We start from the raw sequence: 24,378 nt of genomic DNA on the forward strand, positions 1-24,378 counted from the left end.
GGGACTGCTGCCAACAGCCTGACCCACAGGGTGTCAGGTTGTGTTCTGACTCCATCAGTGTTGTTTTGTATTACTGCATTGTTTATTTTATTTTTATTTTCTTCCCTAGTAAAGAACTGTTATTCCTGCTCCCATATATTTCCCTGAGAGCCCCTTAATTTCAAATTTATAACAATTTGGAGGGAGGGGGTTTACAGTTTCCATTTCAGGGGAAGCTCCTGCCTTCCTTAGCAGACACCTGGCTTTCCAAACCAAGACATGCCCGTAGCTACCATGGCCAACAAGTTCCACCAATTCAAAGACCTTGCAAAATCCTGCAACACCAAGTTGATCTTGTCTGGGTTCTGCCTTGGCAATCGCCCATCATGCTTTCCCTGCCGGCCCTGCCACCACCTCGTGGGTGCAATTAATGCCTCTGCTCATGCAGGCACTGCCAAGGGGAGGCTGCCCCACTGCCCCTGCCCCTCTGCCTGGCAGGGCTGGCTGGGGGCAGCCAGGCAGGGGAGGCTCAGTGCTGGCATGGCCCCAGCAGCGCTGCCAGGCCACCCTGGGTAAAACAGCGATGTTGCAGTGTGTTGCAATCTCCTGTTTTAAACTCCCCAGTCCCTTCCCAGGTGTGGCAATACCTCTCTTCCCCTTCCCCCTTGCCCCCTGCTGGGCTGTCAATCAGTTTTAGCATTCCAGCAAGGCCATCGTGTGGTTGGTCAGGTTCAAAGGATGCCCTTCAGGCCTGGGGTCATTGGCCTGTCTATGTGTCCCTCGTCCCCTGAGACCCTCCTCCTCCCACCTGGTTGGTGCTCACTTGTCCCTTCCCCTCCCTCTGTCCCTGGGCTTAAATTGAGCCAGGACCATTTGCTCAGCATTCTGTTGGAGCTGTTACCAAGATTCAGATGTCTGTGACCATGGAATAAAACTCTGGATTAAACCCTCCAACAGAATCCATCTCCTTTTCCTCTTCACCTTAGCCTGAAGCCTTCCAAACTGAGGTAAACTGAGTTTCTACAAGCCTGGACTTGTTAACTGCCCAGCTGTAGCATCCAGCCAGCTAAAGGTGTCTCTGAGGTGAAATATCACAGTTGCCACCTTTGGCCAGCAGCAAGGGTCAGACGAGCCCAGGCACAATCTACCTGCTAATATTGAGATCATATTCCAATACAACGGGTGATGTTTTGTACTTTCTTCTTAAATATGTCATCACAGAGGTGTTGCCAACCTCTCCAACTGGGCTAGCAGCATGTCCTTCTTCAGAGCCATCAGACACTGGCTCTGTCAGACATGGTGGGAGTTTCTATCAGCTTCTCACAGAAGCCACCCCTGTGGCCCCAATGAAAATCCAGGCTGTGCCAAACCAACACATAGTATTAAAGGACTTAAAACTGGATTTGCCATCAAAAGGCCCCACTGAAGCTGCACAGCTTTCATTAGATTTTAACTCTATTGACCATTCCAACCCAGGAATGGTTTTTCATGAGCATTGATCTCAACTGGCATCAATCCAAGAAACTTCCTACAAAATATAAAATATTACCCTACCATTTTTTAATAAATAAAGGAAATACAAACCCCATCAGTGTAACAGGGGTTTGTATTTCCTTTATTTATTAAAAATAAATCCTTAGAGGACAGAGAGATTCAATCCAGTAAACCACTGGGTGGAATGAGTGTCTGCACTTCCCAAGGGCAGGGTTTGTTAGATACCTGAGCCAGGAGCAATCCACCTCCTTTTAGACACCCAATGAGACACCACCAGCAGCAAAATTATAACCCTGCACTCCCTCTGTGCCTGTGCCCACACCCAGACCCTCAACAGTACCTGCAAAATTGAGATATTCCAGTGCAGACTGGATTTCCTACATGATTTCCTACTGGAAAAACAGCCTCTTTGTGTAAAAGTTACCACTTTTGAATTGCACATCTCATTATTGCACATTTCATAATGGCAGATCTCATTATGGCATCTCAGACTGTGGAGCAAACTTTGGGAAAAGTTGTGACTCTCCAGAAAAATTGGTAAATAAGAAATGTAATGTTTTTCTGAATCAAGTATGTACTATTCTTTTTTTCTTGAATAAAGTGAAAATTGTATAACAGATGAGAATGGACTAGTTAGTCTAAAAAGCCAAAGCTATTCACTAAACATTGGCCTGATAGATATACTAGAAAGAAGGGCAGAAAAAAAATATGTGTAGAGAAAGCCAGATAGATTGACAGAAACTCGTGTCTTAAAATAGCTATATTCACATGAGATACACTTCATTATGTGGACCCTGTAGGTCAGAAGAATGTGTATTGAAAATAAATTAGTTCTATCCTTCAATTGTCATGGCCACTAGCAATAAATAGACACCTGATGAGGCAGAGCAGGCACGAGGGAAAAGTTTGTGTTAGCTGGAATGACTGGACGTGAGGAAGCACAGCCCAATGCTGCATTTAGCAAACAGAACACGGTACCACCCCAGACACCCAGAGCAGCCCCCAGAGGCAGGGCCAGGCTGTGCTGGGCAGGCTGTGCTGCTGGAGAGCATTTCTCAGCTTTGAGGGATCCCATTCCCCTGCTGCTCACATTCCCAGCATCCACTCCCAGGCCATCCCATCTCTCACTCCGTGTTTGCCCCATGGGCTGAAAGGGTTTTCAGAGGTTTTCTCCCCATTGCCCTCCACATTTGCTGGGCCCCACACAGCATCCTCCTGCCAGTGCCCCCTGTGACTGCCCAGCATCACCCCAGGCTGGAACAGTGAAGGCCACGAGCCACCCCAGTGCCCTGGGACAGAGGCTTTGCTGCACAGCCACAGGCACTCCCAGAACATCACAGTGCTGTGGCCAGGGCTGGTGAGCCCAGGCTGTGCCAGGCTCAGCAGCAGTGGGATGAAGACCTTGATGTCACATGGAGCAGCAGGAGCACAGCTCCTCCAGCAAATGCCATCTGCCCGGTCAGCTCCAACCAGGACCTCCTGGGGGGAGCAATGCAGAAAGCAAGGAGGGGATTTCCTTGGCTGCTGCTCTCAGGCTTCCCTCCTCCACATACTCCAAGGGAATGGCTTTGCTAAAGCATGTTCTGCCAATTTTCTCTTCTTCGCTGGCTTTGCCTACAGCAGAGCTCTGCATTATCTTCCCTGCTGTTCTGTGTGTGGCAATGCCAGCACAGTATCAGCACATCCTGCTAAGACCTGGCTGTTCCATTTGGGGCATTTCTGCAAAAAGGCTGTGGGTACTCACTCCAGTGTATGGAGAGAGTCCCTGTAAGATCTATGTATTAAATAAGTAGGTCCTTATGAAGAGAGTCCCTGTTAAGATCTATGTATTGTAAGATCTATGTATTAAATAAGTGGGTCCTAGTTACTCCAAACGAGCTACAGCTGCAAAGTCCTTAGTTGGGCAGCAGCTGTAGCTTGTGAAGGTAACTGGAATAAAAAGGGGTGGGTCAAGAGCCTAGGAGGAGTCCTTGAGAAGACATGAAGAACTGTGCTGCAGAGAAGAACAGCTTGGTATGGCATGGGACTTCAGAAATATGAAATGCAATAAGATAACACCAGTGAGCAGCCCTTAACATGGGAAATGCTGTCTGAGAGGTACTGGGGGGAGAAGGAACAGGAAGTGTAGGGAAAACACAGCTCACATCCTGTTATTAAAGCAGTGTCAGAGATTTAAACAGGACAGTGGAGGAGGAAGGAGAGTAAAGTCAAGTGTTTTCATTTCAGCTCCTGCTCTCCATGCAGCAGCACTGTGAGCTTTACTCAGGGACACCCAGCACACAAACCCCCCCAAGGCACCAGAGGCAGCACAGCACGGACTCCTCAGCAGCCCCTCATTGCAGAGCTCCTGTTTGGTGCAGCCTCTGCTGCACAGCTCCTGCCTCCTCTGCTCCCAGCTGCCAGAATCTGGGCAGTGTACATAAAACCCTGGTAGTTCTTCACCCTGATGACATATTGCAGAACTGCCCTGGGATTTACACCCTGCTTCCCTTCAGGAAACAAATCAGGCTCCAGTGATGACTCCTCTCCAGCGGGTGCTGCAGCAGGATGGATGTGCTGTCACTGAGCCTGTGTGCAGCTGCAACAGGTTGGTGGTGATTAAATGCAAAATTCATCCAGGACATGAGGTTCTGATTCAGCCTGGAGGCAGCTCACAGACCTTTACAGCATTCTCCCTGTGGAAACACCTACTCATCCTTCAAACAGACACTTTTCCCTGCCTTTTATCTGAGAGGTAAAATCTGGAAGAAAAACAGGGTTGTTGTGTCCCTGTTGAGTGCTACTTCCTGGATTTCCATAACCTGGGGGATTACCTGGAGTCAGGGAGATGGAAGCCCTGCCTCTGTCAGAGACAATGTTGTCTTCTGGCTCAGGTAGGAGCTGCTTTGCACAAGGGGCTGAAGTATTGCACTCAATCTCTCACTTTGACAAGGACAAGTGCTGTCAGTCCATAATATCTTGTCTCTTTCTAGCTTGCCTTGATCTGTTTTAGCAGAGCATTTATTTGGCAGACAGGGAATGTTTGTCTTTCTGGAAACTACAGTATTCCCCATGAGAAAAAAAATTTAAAATCATTGTTTCAGAAGCAATTATCTCAAAAACTCAATAGCTAGGGGTGACACCCTGCTGGGTCCCAGGAGGGCTGCCAAGAGCTCCTGTCTTCCGCTTTTCAAAGTCCTTTTTAAGCCCTGCAGGTGCTTTGAAAGTTTGGTTGCTCCCTGGCTTTGAGGTTTTTGCTTTTGGCTAGTTCTTATTTCATTCTTGGCAAGTCCACAGGCAGAGTAGCTCCCACTCCCCACACTTTGCCACAGTCAAGAGAGGTCTGTCCATTCTCCTGGGATCTGACCTCACTTCCCAACTTTTTTGTCCCCTGGACTTTTGGATCTGTTTCTCCTTTTTTATCCCATTGTCCAGACCTGTTCACACATGGCTTCCCTTTAGCAAGCCCCTCTCCCTGGAACTTGGTTGACGCCTTCCTACAGCTTGGATCACCCAACCCCTGCTCAGACTGCCCAGGGAGCAGAAACAAGGGAATGGTTTGCCTGAATGGCCAGTTTGAAATAGACACACATCAGAGATATGCACAGGTAATCACTTAGGTGTACAATTCTATGTTCCTGCTCCAAGGTGTAAAGAGAGCACAGCCCAGGAGATGGCAATGACTTAGGTGCTGGAGTCAGCTGGACTCATTTGTTCAGAGATCCAAAGCAGCACAGACAGAAAACATTCCCTTCTCCCAAAACCAGACAAAGATTCTGCTGATGAACCAGGGGATCATAAACCCTGCCCAGGACCTGCTCTCTGCAGGACACACCATAACTAGCAGAACAACCAGCAGAACTCACAAGCAATAACCACCTGAAACCTGTCACATTGCTGACTCCGGGATCACAGAGCCAAGGCACTGCCCAGCACGGCCTGAGAGCACAGTGGGACTCAGCCCAGAGCCCAGCACGCCCCAGCTCAGCCAGGGTGGGGCTCAGCCCCCTCTGCAGCCCCTGCCCAGTCCCCTCAGCTGCCCCAGCGGCACAGAGGGGCATCACTTCAGCCAGGCAACCTCCCGGTAATATTTATTTTACATTGACACATGTACCACCACAGCACCCAGGCCAGCCTGTGCTGCCATCAGGGTGCCAGCCAGAGGCTGGAAACTCAGAGCAGCTCCTTCCCTCAGCATGCTCAAGCACCCGGCTCGCTCCACCTCCCCCCTCTCAGAGCAGACCGGGATCAGAGCTCAGCCTCTCAGTTGCTTTTCTTCTCCTTCTCTTTCCCCTCCTTTCATCTAACACAGCACAGGAAGGACACAGTACCAGGCAGGTACCCAGCTGCTACCCACACTCTGCAGTAAACCAGAATTTATGAGCCATGAACACCAGGAACAAGAAGAAAAATTTCCCATTCCAGAGTTCCAGCAACGCTGCAAACACCTGGAGAGACACAGCTGGACACTGCTCAGACCAGCCCCGAGCACCTGCCCTTCTTGTTGGCTCTGTCCAGCCCTCTCAGCCTCCTTCAGCTGGCTGACATCCACTGGCCATGGCAAGAGACCCTCAGGCCCCCTGTGATGCTCAGCAGCATCCATCTGACCCTGAGCAAACACTGCGAGCCGTGGGCCTTACTCAGCATGGAGACTGGACCTGCTACAAACCCTTTGCAGGTCTGGCCCCATAAAACCCCCATTAGGACTCCAACAAACAAACTTCAGCTCAACAGGCTTCCTCCTGCTCCTCCTCTGCCATGCCAGAGCCTGGCAGCCACTGTCTCACCACACCAGACCCCAGACCCACACAGCTCAGCCAGGGACCTCCAGGGCTGTCCTGGTCCTGCAACACCATGGTCCACATGCCCAGAGAAGAGAAAAGCAGAGTGTCTGCTCATACTCACAGTTTTGAAGTCCTTGTGGTTGCACTCCTGGCCCCTGAACTTGCAGTACAGCATCATATCCTTCAGGTCGTGGCCAACCCGTGCCAGGAACTCTTGCATGCTAAAAACTTTGGGTTTATACTGCTTAAAGTTGGCCTTTTCTTGGAGGGCAGCTAAGACAGCAGGGTCAGCCAGGTGAGGGTTGGGGATCTGCAGGTTGACATCCAGCAGCGCCAGGAGCTCCCCAGCATGGTACAGGTCGTTGGTGGTGAGCCGGGAGAAGCGGAACTCGTTGAGGTTACAGATGGTGACAGCAGGAAACACCAGGCTGTTCGCCACCACCTCGTCCACTTTGGTCACGTGCTGGTAGGAGAAGTAAAAAGCCACCCTGTCCGAGCTCTCCACCAGGAGCAGACCCAGCGAGCCCACAAAGGCCAAGGTCCAGAGCAGGCGCCGGATGGTGACCGGCCCATAGACGAAGACGTGACGGATCCCGTGGAGCGTGGTGGTGTTGGCAAAAATCTGGATGCTGGAAGGCTGCAGGCTGCCCATGCTGCCCTCGCTGGTGCTGTCCTTCAGATCCATAGTTCATTTAAATCCTGGTCCTGCTTTTTGGGTCAGTCTGGAGCCAGAACTGGGATCTGGATCTCTCCCCTCTCCTCTCCAAAGTAATTAAACCCTTTTAGAGGCAGGCGAGGGAAGCAGAGTGAGACCAGCTGCTGCGAGTTTATCCCACGAGCTCAGCAGTAGCTTCGTCAGGGTAAATATTTATATAAAATCCATTCAAACTCTTGCTCTTGATTTCTTCGGCGCGATAAGGAGGGCCGGTTTTATTTAGGGAGACACCAAGGTGATGTGGAAGAGATGTGGGTGGGCAGCGAAAGCTGAGCCAATGGCAATAAAGTCCTCCCCCTGCACACACACACACACACACAAGCACACACGCGCCGAGGGGAGCTGAGATTAAGCGAGCGAGCCTAAAACAAGCGGAGGCAGCTTCCAGGCTGTTAACTAGTGCGGAAAGCCGAGCACGCTGCTTCCCGCATCTCTTCAGCCCGACCGGGAGATGCTCCCCGAGCTCCGGGGATGCGGCTGCAGGATTCAGGCATCTCTCCTCCTCCCCACCTCTCCATTTTGGGCAGGAAACACCACCCCGAAAACCCAGCCTGTGCTGTCGGTGTGATTTGCAAGGGAAAGGTGGGCAGCTAATTCAGAGGGAGAAATAGAAGAGCAAAAGGGGGAGGGGAAATGAAAGGCTGAAAAATAAAAGAAAAGAAGGGGACTGCTGCTCAGCTGCACGCACGCACACACGCAGATTGGAAAGAGGTGCATTAACCCGCTTCTCTTTATCACGGCAGCTCCGAGCAAAAACCAGCCAGGGCAAGAGCCGGGCAGCGGAGGGGAGGGAGCGTCTCTGCTCTGTCTGCCTCAGAGCTGCCTCAGAGCTCAGGGCTCCCTCAGAGCCGCCTCAGAGCTCAGGGGTCCCTCAGAGCTGCCTCAGAGCTCAGGGCTCCCTCAGAGCTCAGGGCTACCTCAGAGCCGCCTCAGAGCTCAGGGGTCCCTCAGAGCTGCCTCAGAGCTCAGGGCTCCCTCAGAGCTCAGGGCTACCTCAGAGCCGCCTCAGAGCTCAGGGGTCCCTCAGAGCTGCCTCAGAGCTCAGAGCTGCCTCAGGGCTCCCTCAGAGCCCCCTCAGAGCTCAGGGCTACCTCAGAGCCGCCTCAGAGCTCAGGGCTCCCTCAGAGCCGCCTCAGAGCTCAGAGCTGCCTCAGAGCTCTCCTGCCCTGCAGGACTCTCAGGGAGAAGCGCTGGGAGCCGTGGGTCGCACAGGAATCCGGAGCCCCGCGGCCGGGCAGGGCCGGGCCGGGCAGGGCAGGGCCGGGCAGGGCCGGGCAGGCCAGGGAGAGGGAACGAGCCCCGCAGCTCCAGCCGGGGCTGTCCGGCCCTGGCTGTGCCTCGGCGGGGCCGGGGCTGTGCCCAGCAGCTCCTGAGCCCCCGGTTCGGCCCCCGGAGGATCTCCAGATGTTCCGTGTGCCCCGAAGGCACCTGTGACGGATGTGTTTGGGGAAGGCGCTCCCAGATGTGCATGCAGCCGGGAGGCTGGGAAGGAGGGGGTGGAGGGGAGGAAAACTGGATTTTCTACCCAGGAGATGCTGCAGATCCGTGACGATGCCTCGGTGCATGCGTGGTGCGGCTGCGGGAGTGCGAACGAGGGGGATCCACACTGAGGTGTGAGGGGCTGGGTCTGAGCAGGGTCGGAGTAACTCCCTCCCACACCGGCTCCGTGAACAGCAGGGGCTTTGCTCGCCTTTTTTCAGACGCAGAATGAAACCCCAGGATTTCTGTCTCTGTACAGCACCCAGCCCTACAGCAGGTGAGGGTCCCAGAGCATGCAAGCGCCCAGAACCTGACTTTGCCAGCTGGAATGAGGTGGGAGCAGAGGGTTGAAACACAGGCAGAGCCTGTCAGGGTCTGCAGGGCAATGCCTCATGACTCTCAGCCACCTTTAAGGATTAAATGAGCCCAGTTTCTGGATTTATAACCCTGAGTGTGGTTACCATGACAACAGACCATTTGCACCATTCAGCCCCTTCACCTGTCAGGTGCTTGACTTCACTGATGGACCCCCAAGACCCTTGTCCCCATCCCTGAGCCACCCTGTCCTCCCCCTGACAATTTTCATCCAATGATGAGGTAATTTCAGCTTTGCTGTGTCCACATTGGGCCTTGGCAGCCAAAGGCAAGGGGAATTGTGGCATCCCCCAGCATGGATGTTCCTATGGGAATATCCCTCAGTCTCAGCTACCCATACCAGCCCTGCTACAACGCTACTTTCTCCATTTTACACCAGGGTATCTGAGGCAAAGAGGGGACAAAGGACTTGGGAGCCCCGAGATGGTTTTGCCAGGAGAACTTTTTGTACCAGGTCGTTGCCCTGAAGCTGCAGCCTCCTTCCATAGCCAGAAGGCTCCAGCACTCTGTTGTCATGAATGGCTGGGGTGCAGAGGGAGCAGGAGCTGCCTCCAGAGTCTGGTTTGCTCTTGTACAAATCCACATCAGCCCTGAAATGCAAAATACGGTCCCTCCTCCTGCACCTGTACCTGTGAGTGAAGCCAGGCTCTCAGTACAGTCCATTGGTGACTAAACAGAGCTGTGTTCCTTCTGCATTACACAGAAATTCGGACAAGGACAGATGCACAAACCTCCTGCACCCTGTGGTGCCCTTTCCAGGAGAGTGGAAAAGGCAGAGCTGAGCACACCCAAACAAGCTATGGCCCAGAATTACAGCAGCAGAGTGGCCACAGCACCCTGGCTCCTGGCTCCAGACCTCACTGCCAGTCTCCCCTTGTTCTCATCACCCCTGCATGGTCAGGGACAATACCCTTCCCCTCTAAAAATCCCTGGCTGGAATGGGCACTCCCAGCCCATCTGCAAATCCCCCTCCCTTCCCCACGCCTGCACTGGCCGGCCGTGTGTTAATGCTTTCATTTGTTCCCCGTTAAGGCTTTCATTTGCTCCCGGTTAGTGCTGCCTTTGCAATGCCGCTTGCTGTAATTCACACCATAAACCATCTGCTGCCTTTCATTGTTGAACTATGCGGGGAGCTTTGGCTGCAGCCTGGAGGGAACGGCCCCGTGCCCAGCAGAGCTGCCTGGCACTGGCCTGGGCACCAGCTCGGGCTGTGCTGCCCCTGGGGATGGGCACAAACCAGGGAGACAAACGACGGAATCATGGAATGGTTTGGGTTGGAAGGGATCATCTCATCCCACCCCACCTTCACTGTCTCAGGCTGCTCCAAGCCCTGCCCAGCCTGGCCTTGGGCACTGCCAGGGATCCAGGGCCAGCCACAGCTGTCTGGGCACTGTCCCACTCTGGTGAGGGCTGGTGGCTCGGGCTGTGCCCAAGAGCTGCCGTGGGCCACCGTGTCCTGGGAGCCAAGGAAAGCAGTGCCTGGGGATGGGCTGTGGGCTGACACCAGCAAGGCTGAGGGACGTGGGAAACAAGGGCTGCTAAGGGCTGATGGCCCCTCTGGCCACCCATGTGAACATCCCCTCCAAGGGACACACAGGGGAGGAAAGGCAGCCTGGCTGGTCCCATAAAGCAGGGAAGGAAAGGCAGCCTGGCTGGTCCCATAAAGCAGAGGAGGAAAGGCAGCAGTCTGGCTGGTCCCATGAAGCACAGGAGGAAAGGCAGCCTGGCTGGTCCCATGAAGCACAGGAGGAAAGGCAGCCTCGCTGGTCCCATGAAGCCAGGGAGGAAAGGCAGCCTGGTTGTTCCCATGAAGCCAGGGAGGAAAGGCAGCAGCCTGGCTGGTCCCATAAAGCCTCTGCCATCTGAGGTGGCAGAGCCCAGCTAAGGACACCTGCACTAGGGAATGCCTGGGAATGGGAACATCCCTGACAGGTGGAGCTGCTAAGGGAGCTCATAGCTGAGCCTCAGCCCCTGGATGTTCCTCGCAGAACATGCTGCTGCAAATTTGCTTCAGCAGACGAGCCAGGCAGGGCCAGAAGCCATATCCCTGTTTTTCACCCCTTTGCAGAGATGGAGGAAAGTGGAGAGGGCCAGGCTGGCTGGGAAGAGAGCAAGCACAGGCTGTGCAGAGCCCTCTCTCCTTTGCACAGCCTGTGCCTGCCCTCTTGTGTCTCCAGCACTCGCTGCAGTGCTCGGGGTCCCACCCCGACGCCCCGGGAAACGGCTCTATGAGAGGAAGAAAAAGGGATAAAGAAAGGTCCCGACCTGTGTGAGCCCCTCTGCTTCCACAGCCCCACCTGAGCCCTCCCGGGAGCACAGCCCAGGTAAAGGGTTTGCAATGAGAAAGGCAGGACTGACCTCACAGGCACAGCCCTGGGATGTTTTGCAAAGAAAATGAGGTGCTTTGGTCCCCCATGTGGCTGAGTACATGGTCCCCACGGCCCTGAGCCAGAGCCCTCTCCTTAACCCTGGAAATCGCTGTGTTTTTTCTGCCAGGTCATTCTTTTGATGTTCCCCTCTGGGCTTGAAGAGAAAAAGGATTAAGGAAAAAAAAAATAAATAAAAAAAGCAATGAGGCAATGATGGCTGCAGTCCATAGATTGGAAAAGTCCTCTGAGCCTGTTGAGTCCAACTGAGTTGACCCAGCACTGCCAAGGCCACCACTGACCATGTCCCCAAGTGCCACATCCACAAGGCTTTTAAACTCCTGCAGGGATGGGGACTGCAGCCCTGCCCTGGGCAGCTGTGCACCCCTTTCAGTGAAGAAATTTTCCCTGATGTCCAATCCAACCTGCCCTGGCCCAGCCTGAGGCCGTTCCCTCTCCTGTCCCTGTCCCCTGGGCTGTCCCCTCCTGTCAGGAGCTGTGCAGAGCCACAAGGGCCCCCTGAGCCTCCTTTGCTCCAGGCTGAGCCCCTGCCCAGCTCCCTCAGCTGCTCCAGATCCTTCCCTGGCCCAGCTGCATTCTGTGGTTGCATTGAGCACATTGAAATGTCCCATCAATGTCCCACTGGGATCTCACTGGATGCTGCTCTTGCCATGGGCTCTGAAGGCAGAAAGGACAACAGGAGCATCAGGCCTACCACAATGACTCCTGGAAGAAGGACTTTGGTTAAGTTCATTGTGATCTGTAACTCCCCTCCATTTCTCAGGCTTCCCCCAATCTTTTTGGACTCTCTTGTCACTTAAATTTTGACTGCCAGTGGCTTCAAAGTGCGGACACAGAGCTCCCATGAGCAGAGAGGGCTCAGCTACTTTAAGTCCACCTTTCTAAACATGCAACTGAATGTTGAATGTTAATGTTTCCCCTGAAATTAAATCTGATCACTTCCAAAGTAGCTTTGGCTCAGTTAAACAGCTTTTTAATATATAGAGAAAATTGAAATTTTTATTTCAGTGCATTTAATATTGTGCTTGAATTTATAATGGAGTATAAAATGAAAGCAATGAAAGCAATTGAAAAGAAAAAGAAGTCTCCTTGAAAGAAACCAAAAAATATTTAAATGGCTGCATGAAATGCCTTCCAAAGAAAGGTCATAGAATCCCAGACTGGTTTGGGTTGGAAGAGACCTTAAAAGTATCCAGTGCTACCCCGTGCCATGGCAGGGACACCTCCCACTATCCCAGGTGCTCCAACCCTGTCCAGCCTGGCCTTGGGCACTGCCAGGGATCCAGGGGCAGCCCCAGCTGCTCTGGACAACAAAGCTGTTTGAAAGTAAGGCAGTTCAATGCTCCATTTCCCTCCAAGAGAGGTGATGATGAAAACATCAGATTGGCAGAGAGCTGAACCAGCATTCTCCATTGGAAGAATGATTTGGGGGGAAGATTTCTCCCCCAGCAGCAGAGAGGATGCTCCAGGTGCCTTCCTCCTCCCCCTCCTCCTCCTGCAGAAATATTAAAGCACATTAATACTCCCCTGGAGGCTGTGGGCCCCAGTGAGGCAATGTTGGGTTTTCAGAGGTGTTTCTCAGCCCTGCTCCCTCTGGCATTCCCATTCTCTGCAAGAACTGATTTACCAGCTCCAGGGCTCTGTGCATGGGGGTTCCAAGGTGCTCCTGTCACAGGTGACTCAGGTGGCACCTGCTCAGCTCCAAAGCCAGCTGGGACATCCCAGGGACTTTGGCTTCATCCTCCTGTGCCTGTGCTTCACTGCCCACCCTGAGCAAGCCACGGTGTCTCTTCATCCTATACAAAATGAAAGTAGGGCTGCTTCTGTTCTGTGTCTTGAGCTTTAAGATTTGGGGATGAAAAAATGTACTAAAAAATTATATTTTCTCTGGTGCCTCTCCATTTAAATAGCCCTTGAAATCCTACTTGTTATCCATTAAGTTTTACACAGTTTTATTTTCAGTTATATGTGTTTCAGTTATATGTGCCTGATACTCTTGTTTCTCAGAAAGTCTGTAAAAACACCTTGAATTTCTCATGAATAATTCAAGCTTAGGACCCATTCCAGGCCCTTGTTTCTGGATAAAACCAGACATTTGTTCTTGTTGGCACATGAAAGAAGCAAAAAAATGCACCAATTTTTTTTTCATTCTTTTGCCCAAAAACCATCTTCATTAGCTTTCCTTTCTTTTTAACTTCTCCTTCAGAGCCTGTGCAGCTCTTAACTGAATTTCTCCAAAGGAGGCAGTTTTCATGGGACTATGATTCTCAGAATAATTAAAGAATCCCACAAATTAAGAAGTCATCCTTCCATCACCATGGCAACCCTGATTGTCCTTCTTCAAATGGCTGATAAGGGAAAACAAGAAAAAAACAATCTCAAAGCTAATTGCAATCCTGGTGCCAAAGGATCGCAAAGAGCTGGGAGGTGAGAGGGGACAGCTGTCCTTGGGGGTCCCCAGGGGCATCTCTCTGTGCCAGAGACCCAAAGGTGTCGGAAGTGTCCAAAGGAGGGACACGAGGGTGGGGAAGGGTCTGGAGGGGCCACACGAGGAGCAGCTGAGGGCGCTTGGTCTGTTCAGCTGGAGCAGAGGGGGCTGAGGGCTGAGCTCAGGGGCTGCAGCTCCTCCCCAAGGGCAGCTCTGATCTCTGCCCTGGGACAGGGACAGGAGCCAGGGAATGGGGTGAGCTGGGCCAGGGGGATCTGGGATGGATCTCAGGGAAAGGTTCTTCCCCAGAGGTGCTGGCACTGCCCAGGCTCCCCAGGGAATGGTCCCAGAGCTCCAGGAGGGTTTGGAGCTGCCAGGGGTGCCCAGGGTGGGAGTGTTGGGGGTCTGGGCCAATGGGTAAAAACTTCTGCTTGCATTTGTATTGAGAGCAAATCCCAGCTTCCACCATCCCAGGCTGATCCAAACCCAATCTAGCCTGGCCTTGGACACTGCCAGGGATCCAGGGGCAGCCCCAGCTGCTCTGGGCACCCTGTGCCAGGGCCTGCCCACCCTGCCAGGGAACAATTTCCACTTCCCAGTCTCCCATCCATCCCTGCCCTCTGGCACTGGGAGCCATTCCCTGTGTCCTGTCCCTCCATCCCTGTCCCCAGTCCCTCTCCAGCTCTCCTGGAGCCCCTTCAGGCCCTGCAAGGGGCTCTGAGCTCTCCCTGGAGCTTCTCCTCTCCAGGTGAGCCCCCCAGCTCCCCCAGCCTGGCTTCAGCCCTGGAGCAGCTCCATGGTTCCTCTGGACCCATCCCAGCAGCTGCAGGTCCTGCCTGAGCTGGAGCCACTGGGCTGGAGGCAGCTCTGCAGGAAGACCTCCCAAAGGCAGAAATCTGAAGATTTCTGAAAGGACTGTTTGCTGATACACTGGAGATGTGTCCTGTGACATCATTAGAACTTTATGGAAATCAGAGTCATGGATAAGGGGTGAAGTTTGCTGGAGGCCATGTGAGATGCTTTCAGCTGGAACATGTAATTGAATTTGTGCTCCCCAGGGTGCTGCATGGGCCTAATCCTCTGCCCCCTCGGGAATGTTGGGGATTTAGTTCATGGTTATCCAATGGGCTGAGAAGCAGCAGGGACAGGAACTAGATGATGGTACTTACTCTCAGCAGGATTCTATCTACCCCAGAGGAGCTGTTTCTGCACTGAGAGAACAAACCTCATCTTAAATCCTTGCCCTTTCTGAGGAGGAAGAGCACATGAGATTTGTGTTCCCTTTGGATGTGATTTAAGTCAGTAACAACTGCCCAGAGCTGCTCTTGGCAGAGCTGAGCAGCTCAGGCACTTTGCTCCATGGAGCTGCCCCAATTTAATACATCCCTTCAGCTTGTGTAAGATTGTCACAGACATCTTTTGTGAAAAATCCTTTCTTTAGGATTTTTCCCCTTTCTGAGAAGCTGTGGCCTCAGCAACAAAATGTAAACAATGGTTATCTGCTGTTGTGGAATGCAACAGGTGGATCTGTGATTGGTCTTGGGTGAATGTTTGGATTTACTGACCACTCACGGCAGAGCTGTTCTTGCTTTCTGCCTGGACACAGACCTTTGTTATTCATTCCTTTTCTATTCTTAGCTTAGCTAGCCCTCTGAGAATTTTCCTTCTATTCCTTTTAGTATAGTTATAATGTAATATATATCATAAAATAATAAATCAAGCCTTCTGAACATGAGGTCAACATTCTCATCTCTCTCTTCACCCTGAAAAACCCTTGCAAGCCCTGTAACATAAGATGGGACAGAAGAGGGTCCTGCCCTGAGCCCTTTGCTCATCACATGTTCTCTGAGAGGGTATCTGAGGTGATGGGTGAGAAAAAAAGGCTCAGAAAAGCTAAAGAATAATTTTGTCTGCTTTCAGATGGAAAAAAGATTTGCAGATTGGACTAAAGAGATCTTTTATCCAAGTTTGTTTCTGTCTATGAATCCTTCCCTGTGAGGGTGGTGAGGCCCTGGCACAGGGTGCCCAGAGCAGCTGGGGCTGCCCCTGGATCCCTGGCAGTGCCCAAGGCCGGGCTGGACGGGATTTGGAGCAGCCTGGGACAGTGGAAGGTGTCCCTGCCATGGCCAGGGTGGCACTGGATGAGCCTTAATGTCTCTTCCAACCCAAACCAGTCTGGGACTCTGATGGTATGAAATACATCACCATTCCTCACCTCGGTGTCTTTGCTGGTCTCCTCTCTACTGAAGGGCAGAGAGTTCATTCCAGAAGATGAAGGAAGGTTCTGTTTTCCCATCATAGAGGAAAAAACCCTCTGCTGAGTCCTCTCTGTGGGTGAGAGCTTTCCCCTGGCTGGGGGAGGCTGTGACCAGGCTGGTGGGGATGGAGTGACTCAGTGCTCTCACTTGGCAGGCAGCAGTGAAGATCAATTATCTGAGCAGTGGAAATGCATTTTCAGGTCAGTCAGAGCTTCTTGTGGTAAAGCTGGTCAGTAGTATCTGGGCAGGAAAAGGCTGTCTGGAAAATGAAATTGAAAGAACCTAAATCTTGTGTAATAGCAATGAAAATCCAAACAAAACCAAAATTTTGCATTTTTTTAAAGTAGTTTGAAACAGAGAATCAGTTCTATCAGCCTAAATATAATAGAATAATGTCCCCATCCCACCATGTGCTGGATGTAGGTGGGAGAGAGTTAATTTCCTTCACAATAACTCGTATGGAGCTGTGGTTGGGATTTGTGCTGGAGATAATCCAGGGATGTTTTGCTTTTGCTGGGCAGGGCTGACAGCTTTAGGGCCTTTTCTGCTCCTCACTCACCAGAGGGGAGGCTGGGGGTACCCAAGAAGCTGGGGGAGGCACAGCCAGAATCCCAGCTAATCCCAGCTGATCCCAGGGATATCCCAGACCACATGAAGTCATTGGTAGCTGGGGGAGGAAGGAAGAGAGGGGATATTCTGAGTGATGGGTTTTTACTTCCAAAGTCACTATGCCAGTGATGAGGCCCTGTTTTCCTGGGATGGCTGAGCACCTGCCTGTGATGGGAAGCAGGGAATGGACTCTTTAGTTTGCCTTGCTTGCACACACAGTTTTTGCTTTGCTTATTGAAGTGTTTTCCTCAACTCAAGTTTTCTCACTTCTACCCTTCTGATTCTCTTTGCCCATCCCTCTGGGGTGGGTGAGGTTGAGTTGCAATTGGGGTTAAACCAGGATTCCCACATGGTCCCTGCAGTCAAAGATGCCCCAGCAAGGGGGATGTTTCTGGGTTGGAGTTTTAGGCTGGATGTGGGATTTTGGGGTATGAATCTCCACCCCTAAGAAATCCATCACTGAATTCACAGCTGAACGAGATCTGGGCAGCTGCTGCTCTGAGTTACAGTAGAGTTACCATTTAGGAGGAACATTTCCAAGTCTTTTTCCTCCACAACCCTGTTGTGGTGATTTACATGGCAACCTGGCAGTTCAGGAGAATCCAGGGGCTGTATTAGGATCGCCAAGAGTGCTTGCACCCCCTCTGAGACAGAAGGGGCCAATTCCCTGTTTCATTTTGCAAAGGTAGCAGGAATGGCTCTGTAGGCAGCCTGATTTAGAGCTTTAATAACATCCAGCAAGGAGCAGAGCCCTGTCTTTTTCTTCTCAGTAACTCACATTTAAATACGGCACCAAATCAAGTTCTAATGAAAGAACAAAGCAAGCACTGCCTGTTTCCCTGCTGTAGTTCCATGTCTGGTCATATTTCTGGCCAGGCAGGATGTGGTGGAGGTTTGCTGATAGCTGAAAATGAGCTGGGACTCAGGTCCCAGGTGCTGCCCTGAGTGGTGAGGGAGCAGCTGTCCAGGGCAGGTGGGAAATTTCAAAAGCAAATTTGCTTCAAATTTACTTCAAAAGCAAATTTACTTCAAAAGCAAATCTGCTTCTCAACCAGCAGAAAATCGCTCATCTGTGCTTGAAGCCAGGTGTGACAGCAGTTACTGCACAGCTGCAGCTCCTGCTACTAAGAATGGAAGAGCATTTCAAGGATCTTGACTCACAAAGTGGCCAGGAAAGGTCTCACTGAATCAGTGCTGAGAGGATGATTAGGAAGGGATGGTGAGGCCCTGGCACAGGGTGCCCAGAGCAGCTGTGGCTGCTCCATCCCTGGAAGCATCCAAGGCCAGGTTGGAGAGCGCTTGGAGCAGTGGGAAGTGTCCCTGCCCATGCAGGGGATTGGACTGGGTGGTCTTTAATGTCCCTTCCAACCCAAACCAGTCTGGATTCTATGAGCAAAGCCCAGCAAGTGGGAAAGGATCCCCAGTGCAGTCACTGTAGCTGAGCTAGAGAGAGCAGCAGAGATGGTGGAGCAGAAACATCTTCTGAAAGGATCTTCCTGAATGCATCTACCAAAAACATCTTCCTGAAACCATCTCCCAAAGGCATTTTCCTGAAAGCCTCTTCTGAAACCATCTTCCAAAAGCACCTTCTGAAAGCATGTCCCAGAAGCATCTTTCTGAAAGCATCTACTGAAAACATCCTCCTGAAACCATCTCCTGACAGCATCTACTGAAAACATCTTTCTGAAAGCATCTTCCTGAAAGCATTTCCCGTGGTGGCATCACTCCAACTCTTCAGCATCATGCCCTTGCAATTAGCATTTCTGCTGTGGGTCACCACCATACGCTGGAGTCTGGCCAGGAAGGAGCTGTAAATACAGGAAAAGCAAATTTGCAAGTGATAAAAGCCCTTAAAGAGAAAATTGTGATTTGCTTGAGCGAGCATTGCCAAAAGCTGCTTTGTTTCCTCTTCTCAGGGAAATTGCTGAGACTTGCAGGATAGATGCAGGGCTGACTCCTGTAAATCAAAAGCAGGCACAGCAATGAACCCAGGCTCTGCCAGAGCTGAGCAATGCACCCAGGTTCTGCCAGAGCTCAGCCACCGACATTTACTCAACATTCCCAGCACTCAGTGGCTGGGATGGCCCCAGGCCCTGGGGGAGTCACTTTCAGCATGCCATTGCTTTTCTGGCTGAATTTCCAGGAGAAGCTGCTCTGTGGTGGTGGAACTCGGGTATTTAGGAAGGTGAAGCATTTCTATGTTCCATTCCCTGCCCAAGTATTACCAAACCAGTCTGGTTCAAACAGTGGAGTCTGCTGTCAGGGTGAGCTGTCGGATGGCATATTTCTGTTTACACTCTTCCATTGAATCCTGAAATAGTTTGGGTTGGAAGAGACCTTTCAGTTCATCCAGTTCCATTCTCTGCCATGGGCAGGGACACCTTCCACTGGACCAGGTTGTTCCAAGCCCAGTTGAATCCAGCCTTGAATGTTTACAGGCTCTGAAATCATCCTCTGGTTTCATCCTCTCCCTAGTTTCCAATCAGTTTAAGAGGAATGGACATGAGACCACTTGAAAGCAAAGTCAGAGAATGTGCAAACCTCTTTGAGGATGATTCATGTCCCCTCTGTTAAAGCACTGCCCTCCTGCAGAGGCCAGGTGTGAAAGCCCTGGTGAGGATTTCACTGGGATTCCTGAGGTGCAAACCGCAGCTTTGGGCAGTCCCATTTGTCCTGGTTCATTTTAGGATTGCTCTTCACTGCACAAACACCAAGTTCAGAAAGCAGTGCAGGCGAGCACAGGGAGCCCATCCCTGCAGGCAGCAGCTCGAGCTGCTCATCCTCTGCTCACCCTGTGCTCTCCACGCTTGCTCTTGTCACACTGAGACCAAAGATAAGTTCATGTAATTGCAGAATAACTCTGTGTGAGAGTGCATTTACTCCAGAATATAAATGCCTTGCTCAGGGGAAGGTTAATTTGGTGTCAGAGGGTAAACCACAAGGAGACTTCACTGCAGTTCAAGAGCATCCAAACGGAGTTAATCCAAGCCCATTTATTTTGCAGGAAGATGTATTTGGGACTGTCTGGTAGCAAAGACAATGCCAACAGTCTTTGATCAACACAACCACCTTTTAGCAAATGGCTGTTTATTTATCTTTTCAAAGTTTCAACAGGGTTAAAAAGAGACATTGAGTCCTTTTCGACAGCCCCAAAGATTTAGGAGGATTTGATGAGTTCAGCTTAAAAGAAATGGTGGAAAAACTGGAAAAGTGAAGCTTCTTTGTCTTGACACTTGCCAAATGAAGTGTCTTGATTTCTCATTGCTGTGCTTTCAGCTCAGAAACTGCCACAATACAGTATTGGGAAAAACAGATAAACACAGAATTTTAAGGCCTTTTAAATTAAACAGAAACTTTTTTGTTGTTGTTGAATACAACTTCCTGTTTTATCCAAAATTACTCCTGTTTTTAAGGTAGGTTATAGTTATACTCATTTGGTTCAATTTTAATACAAAACCATCCCTGTCAAACAAAAACAAAGCAAACCAGTAATTCCTGAGCTAGAATTGTAAATAAATGAATATTTTAGTGTTTTCATATTATTATTTTGTAGTGCGTGTTTAGTAGGAGGAAACATTACTTAATTTTCTTTGCAGGCAAAGGGCTGCAGTCAGTTAATTCAGTCCCTGCAAGATATTTGAAGTCTCTTATATCCACTCCCCTCTCATGCCAGTTCCTCACAGGTTCTAAGAACAGATGACTTCTAATTTAATCTGGCAGAAACCAATATATTTTCACTGAAGCCGTGAAAAGACAATATATTTTTCATGAAATCAGCTCTGCCTGGAATAATATCGTTTAATTTCCACTGTTTCAAATTTCTGCTTGACTGTGAGTGAGTGGTGGGGATGGAGAGTGCTCAGGTGGCTGAGGACCCACACTACCACCACCTGCAGCCCTCTGCTCATTGCTCACTCCCACAAAACGTGGCAGGCCCTTGGACCTGATGATTTTACAGGTCATTTCCAACTGGAATGGCTCCGTGGTTCTGGGCTCAAGTTGTGACCATAAACAGGATGCTCTGGCCTGGGGACAAACAGGGGGCACATGCCATGGCTTTATATCGTGTCTTAGCAGGCAGATCTCCACAAAGTCTGGAATTGTCTTCATACATGTCTTCATATTTGGGAAAATCAGCCTCTATTTGAAACCTGTGTTGGAGGAGTATCTCAAGGCAAACCAAAATGTAAAGCTACCTCACCTGGAGGTAGCAGTCACATTGCTCCCTCTTTCTTTAATTTTGGGAGAAATGCCAGCACCCTGGAAAGAAAAGCAGGTTGTAAAAATCATGGCATGATCCAGACAAACTCTGAGGTACTCCTCAGGTATGGAGAAGCCAAGGGATCTCTGTTTGCACCTTCCACTTTGCACACATGATGCAGCAGTGGGGCTCTGGGGGCAGGAGCAGAGACCTCCTGCACAGCAGGCCAGTGCTGCATCCCTTTGGAGCACGTGAAAAATGAGCCAGACTGAGAAGCATGGAGAGCTTTGAAGGGTAAACAAGCAGGGAAGCACCAGAGGAGAAGCTTTTCCATGTGAAAGCTCCACTCAGTTCTCCAGTTCCCTTGGGAAAGGTCCACAGCCCTGACTCACTTGGTGTGAGGTTCACAAACAAACCTCCCAGGAGGGGAGGATTTTCCCTTTCCCTCGCTTTTGCTTATGGCTACTCATGGTTTAGAGTAGATATAAGGAAGAAATTCTTCCCTGTGAGGATGGTGAGACACTGGAACAGGTTTCTCAGAGAAGTTGAGCCTGTCCCATCCCTGGAGGTGTCCAAGGCCAGGTTGGAGGGGAGCAGCCTGGGGCAGTGGAAGGTATCCTCCCCTGCCCATGCAGGGGTGGCACTGGATGGGTTTTACGGTCCCTCCCCACTCAGACCAGCCCAGGATTCTGTGATTTTATCCTGCCTGCCTAGACAGGGACTGAGTCAACTTCAAAATCCAAAAAAAGGTCTTTCTTTTGACAGCAACCACAGCAGTCACTTTGCAAATTCCCTGTTGGAGACAATGAACCCATTGCCTGGCTGGGGAAATCGTGCTCCCTTTGAGAACGGCTTGCAGTGGTTAAGAAAAACAAACACCTCGGAGCAGTGCCTAATTCATTAAGCACCAATTATTCCACCAGCCCCACCAATCGATTGCAATTGTGGGATAAAATCCAAGTGGAAAACGTGAAGTTCCAGCGCCCTGCGCTAGGTGGGAGTGCCTGCAAAGGAAAAAGCTGCAGTGGTTCTATCCAGGTCCTCGGCACTGGGCACCCCAGAGCTGGGCTGAGATGCGGAACAGAGAGATGTGTTCTCCCACTGGTACAGGATTTGCCCCTTTCTGGTCCTGTACCACTCCAGTCAAATCCATCAGCAGCGTTCAGAAATCAGCTCTGTATGTAAAGCAGAAGGCAAAAGGAACCTTGTAAGAAAATAATCCTCACCCAAACTAATGAACAACCAAAAAAATCATCCCTGAGTGAAAGTGTGCACCTCCCAGAAGTAAAAACCTCAGGGCTCCAGGGGACATCCAAGCAGACCAAGCTCCACTGCATAAATGAGGAAGATACAGTGGGGGGTAAAAAGGAAATTTTTCCCCAAATTACCTCTCTGGCAATGAAATGAGCAACCCCTCTGTCCCAAGGAGTTGTAGATGATGACAAAGCTGCAGATGGAAATATTCATTGGGCTTTAGTTGGTGGCAGTCTCTGGACAGTGCTGGTTTTCTGCAAAGCCAGTTACAGGGGGCTTAGGCACATCCATCCATCCCTCCATCCATCCATCCATCCATCCATCCATCCATCCATCCATCCATCCATCCATCATCCATCCATCCATGCCCTGCTGCAGCCATGGGGTGTCAGTGCTGGGCTCTGAGCCGTGGGCACTGACCCCTCTGAACTCCTGTCACCACTTGGGACTCACAAAGGCACAGAGTGGCTGCAGTCCAGCAGCAAAGTCGGAATTTTGGGAGAAATTCTCTCATAACCTCTAAGCTTGTTTTCCCTAGAGTCCCAAAGATTGCTGCCCTTGGCCTAAAACCCTGTCTGAGAGCTTTTGGCAGAGGGGAAAAGCAGGAGTTATTTCAGTTATAACAAATTTCAAAGGAATATCCCTTCCTATGTCAACATTAATAATTCACCTGGAGAACAATAGTTCACTCTCAGCTTTGCCATGTGTTTCCCTACAAAGGATGTCACCCCCCACCCCACCAGTCCCCAGTGTTATCGTCTTTTTTCCTCACAAAGGCCAAAATGCAGCTAAAAGTTTCTACTTCTTAACTCTGTGTCATCAGCTGTAGACCTGCTACCTCTGGTGAGGGCGTAAATAAGGGGGAAATACACAAACACAGAGATTTTCTTTACAACCTGCTCATTTAACTCTTTCATTTGCCCAGCTGTGGTGCCCCACAGGGATAGGGCAGAGATGGGAGTGGGGTTCACACCCCCATCAATGAATTTGGATGCACATCCTTACAAGGCCAGGCTGGATGGGGCTTGGGGCAACCTGGGATAGTGGAAGGTGCCTCTGCCCATGGCCCGGGGTGGGACTGATACCCTTCAATGCCTCTTCCAACCCAAACCATTCTGGGATTTAACCAGCTGGTTTCTCTTCTCTTTACACAAAGGACCCACAACCAATAGCTGGGATGCAGCAATTTGGAAGAAATGGAAGAAAGGGCCCATGTTTGCTTTTGGGCAGAGCAGCAAACAGACCTACTGGGAATGCCCTTATAGGAAATCATGGGCAATTCCCATTGTCACAACAGAGCAGAAGGGTCTGCTGCTGTGGAAGTCTCAAATCCCTGCTCTGGCTTTTCACTGTCTATTGAAAATGCATTTATGGAATTTTGAAATTTCTGGCATTTGCCTCAGAAATATCACACAGGTTTTTTATAATAATGTCCAAAGGTTTGGGTAAATAAAAAAAGTGCGAAATGTTCAGCACTCTTCAACATCTGAGTATATTAAAAATCCCTTCAGTACATCCTACAAAATGTATCAAAAATACCAGAGTCGATATAACAGTGTAAGACGTAAATGGAACAAGGAGACCAAGGATTTTCATACTGTGGGAGTAAGTCTACACCATTTTTGAAAACATTTTCCCTGTGATGTGGTAACCAAGCCTGTGTGTTACTATAAACCATTTCTAACAGATTTACACTTGCAATTGGGGGCAACTCTGGGTAATTCTGCATCTACTGAGGACATGAAACAGGATTTGATATTTGAAAAAAAATCAACTGGGCAAAGTATGGGGAGCAAAGTCATATCTTTTATTACCCCAGCTAGTGTAGTTGGAATAAAAAATAACATTTGGGAACAGCGACACAACTGTCACTTGAGAAAACACATTGCTCTCTTGTTCAGTTTTATATGATTGAGACTGTAAGTTCATTAAGTTCACATCTTTCGTCCCTCTGCAGGAGTCTGTTTCTCATATTAAACTCCTACTCAATGCTACTTCGTTGTGACTCCTTGTCTGCTGGAAATTAAACAAGAGAATTGCTCAAAAAAAGAATTCTTTTTCATGCCAAAAAAAAGTTCTACTGTGTCAAAATCAACCTGCTCAAGTTTCTTCCCATCGTGAGGGTTTCTAGACCAATCCACAGCATTTGCAGACTGGAGGTGTGGAAATAATAGAACTGTCCTCAAAGGAAATGCTTTGGTGTTCCATCCTGGGAACATGGTGGGAAGAAGCCCATTGGTCTTGGTTTCTCCCACCATAGTCAAAGAAAGTGTAGCATTACAAACCTCCTTTCCCACGAATTCGGATGGAAATTTTCAAGATCCGGTAAACCATTCATGTGCTGCTTGAAGAAACCAAGGCCCAGGAGTTACAGAATCTAGGATTAATCCTGCTTGGTGTCATTTCCATGGGGTTCGTAACAGGCTCAACCCCTCA

At 50.3% G+C, this 24,378-nt stretch overlaps 1 protein-coding gene across 1 annotated transcript in view; it reads right to left on the minus strand.

Annotated features, from left to right (window-relative positions):
- The window catches only part of LOC128940342 (acid-sensing ion channel 2-like), a 478,332-nt gene extending 471,189 nt beyond the window's left edge, over positions 1–7,143 (minus strand). The window contains 1 exon segment of the mRNA XM_054281699.1: positions 6,358–7,143. Coding sequence (XP_054137674.1) covers positions 6,358–6,921 — 564 coding nt within the window. The 5' untranslated portion in view covers positions 6,922–7,143.
- Between the last annotated feature and the right edge of the window lie 17,235 nt (positions 7,144–24,378).

Source organism: Melozone crissalis, unplaced genomic scaffold (assembly GCF_028551555.1).
Source record: "Melozone crissalis strain CALT ecotype California unplaced genomic scaffold, PUWL_Pcris_2 ptg000032l_1, whole genome shotgun sequence".
In the NCBI taxonomy this organism is placed as follows: domain Eukaryota; kingdom Metazoa; phylum Chordata; class Aves; order Passeriformes; family Passerellidae; genus Melozone; species Melozone crissalis.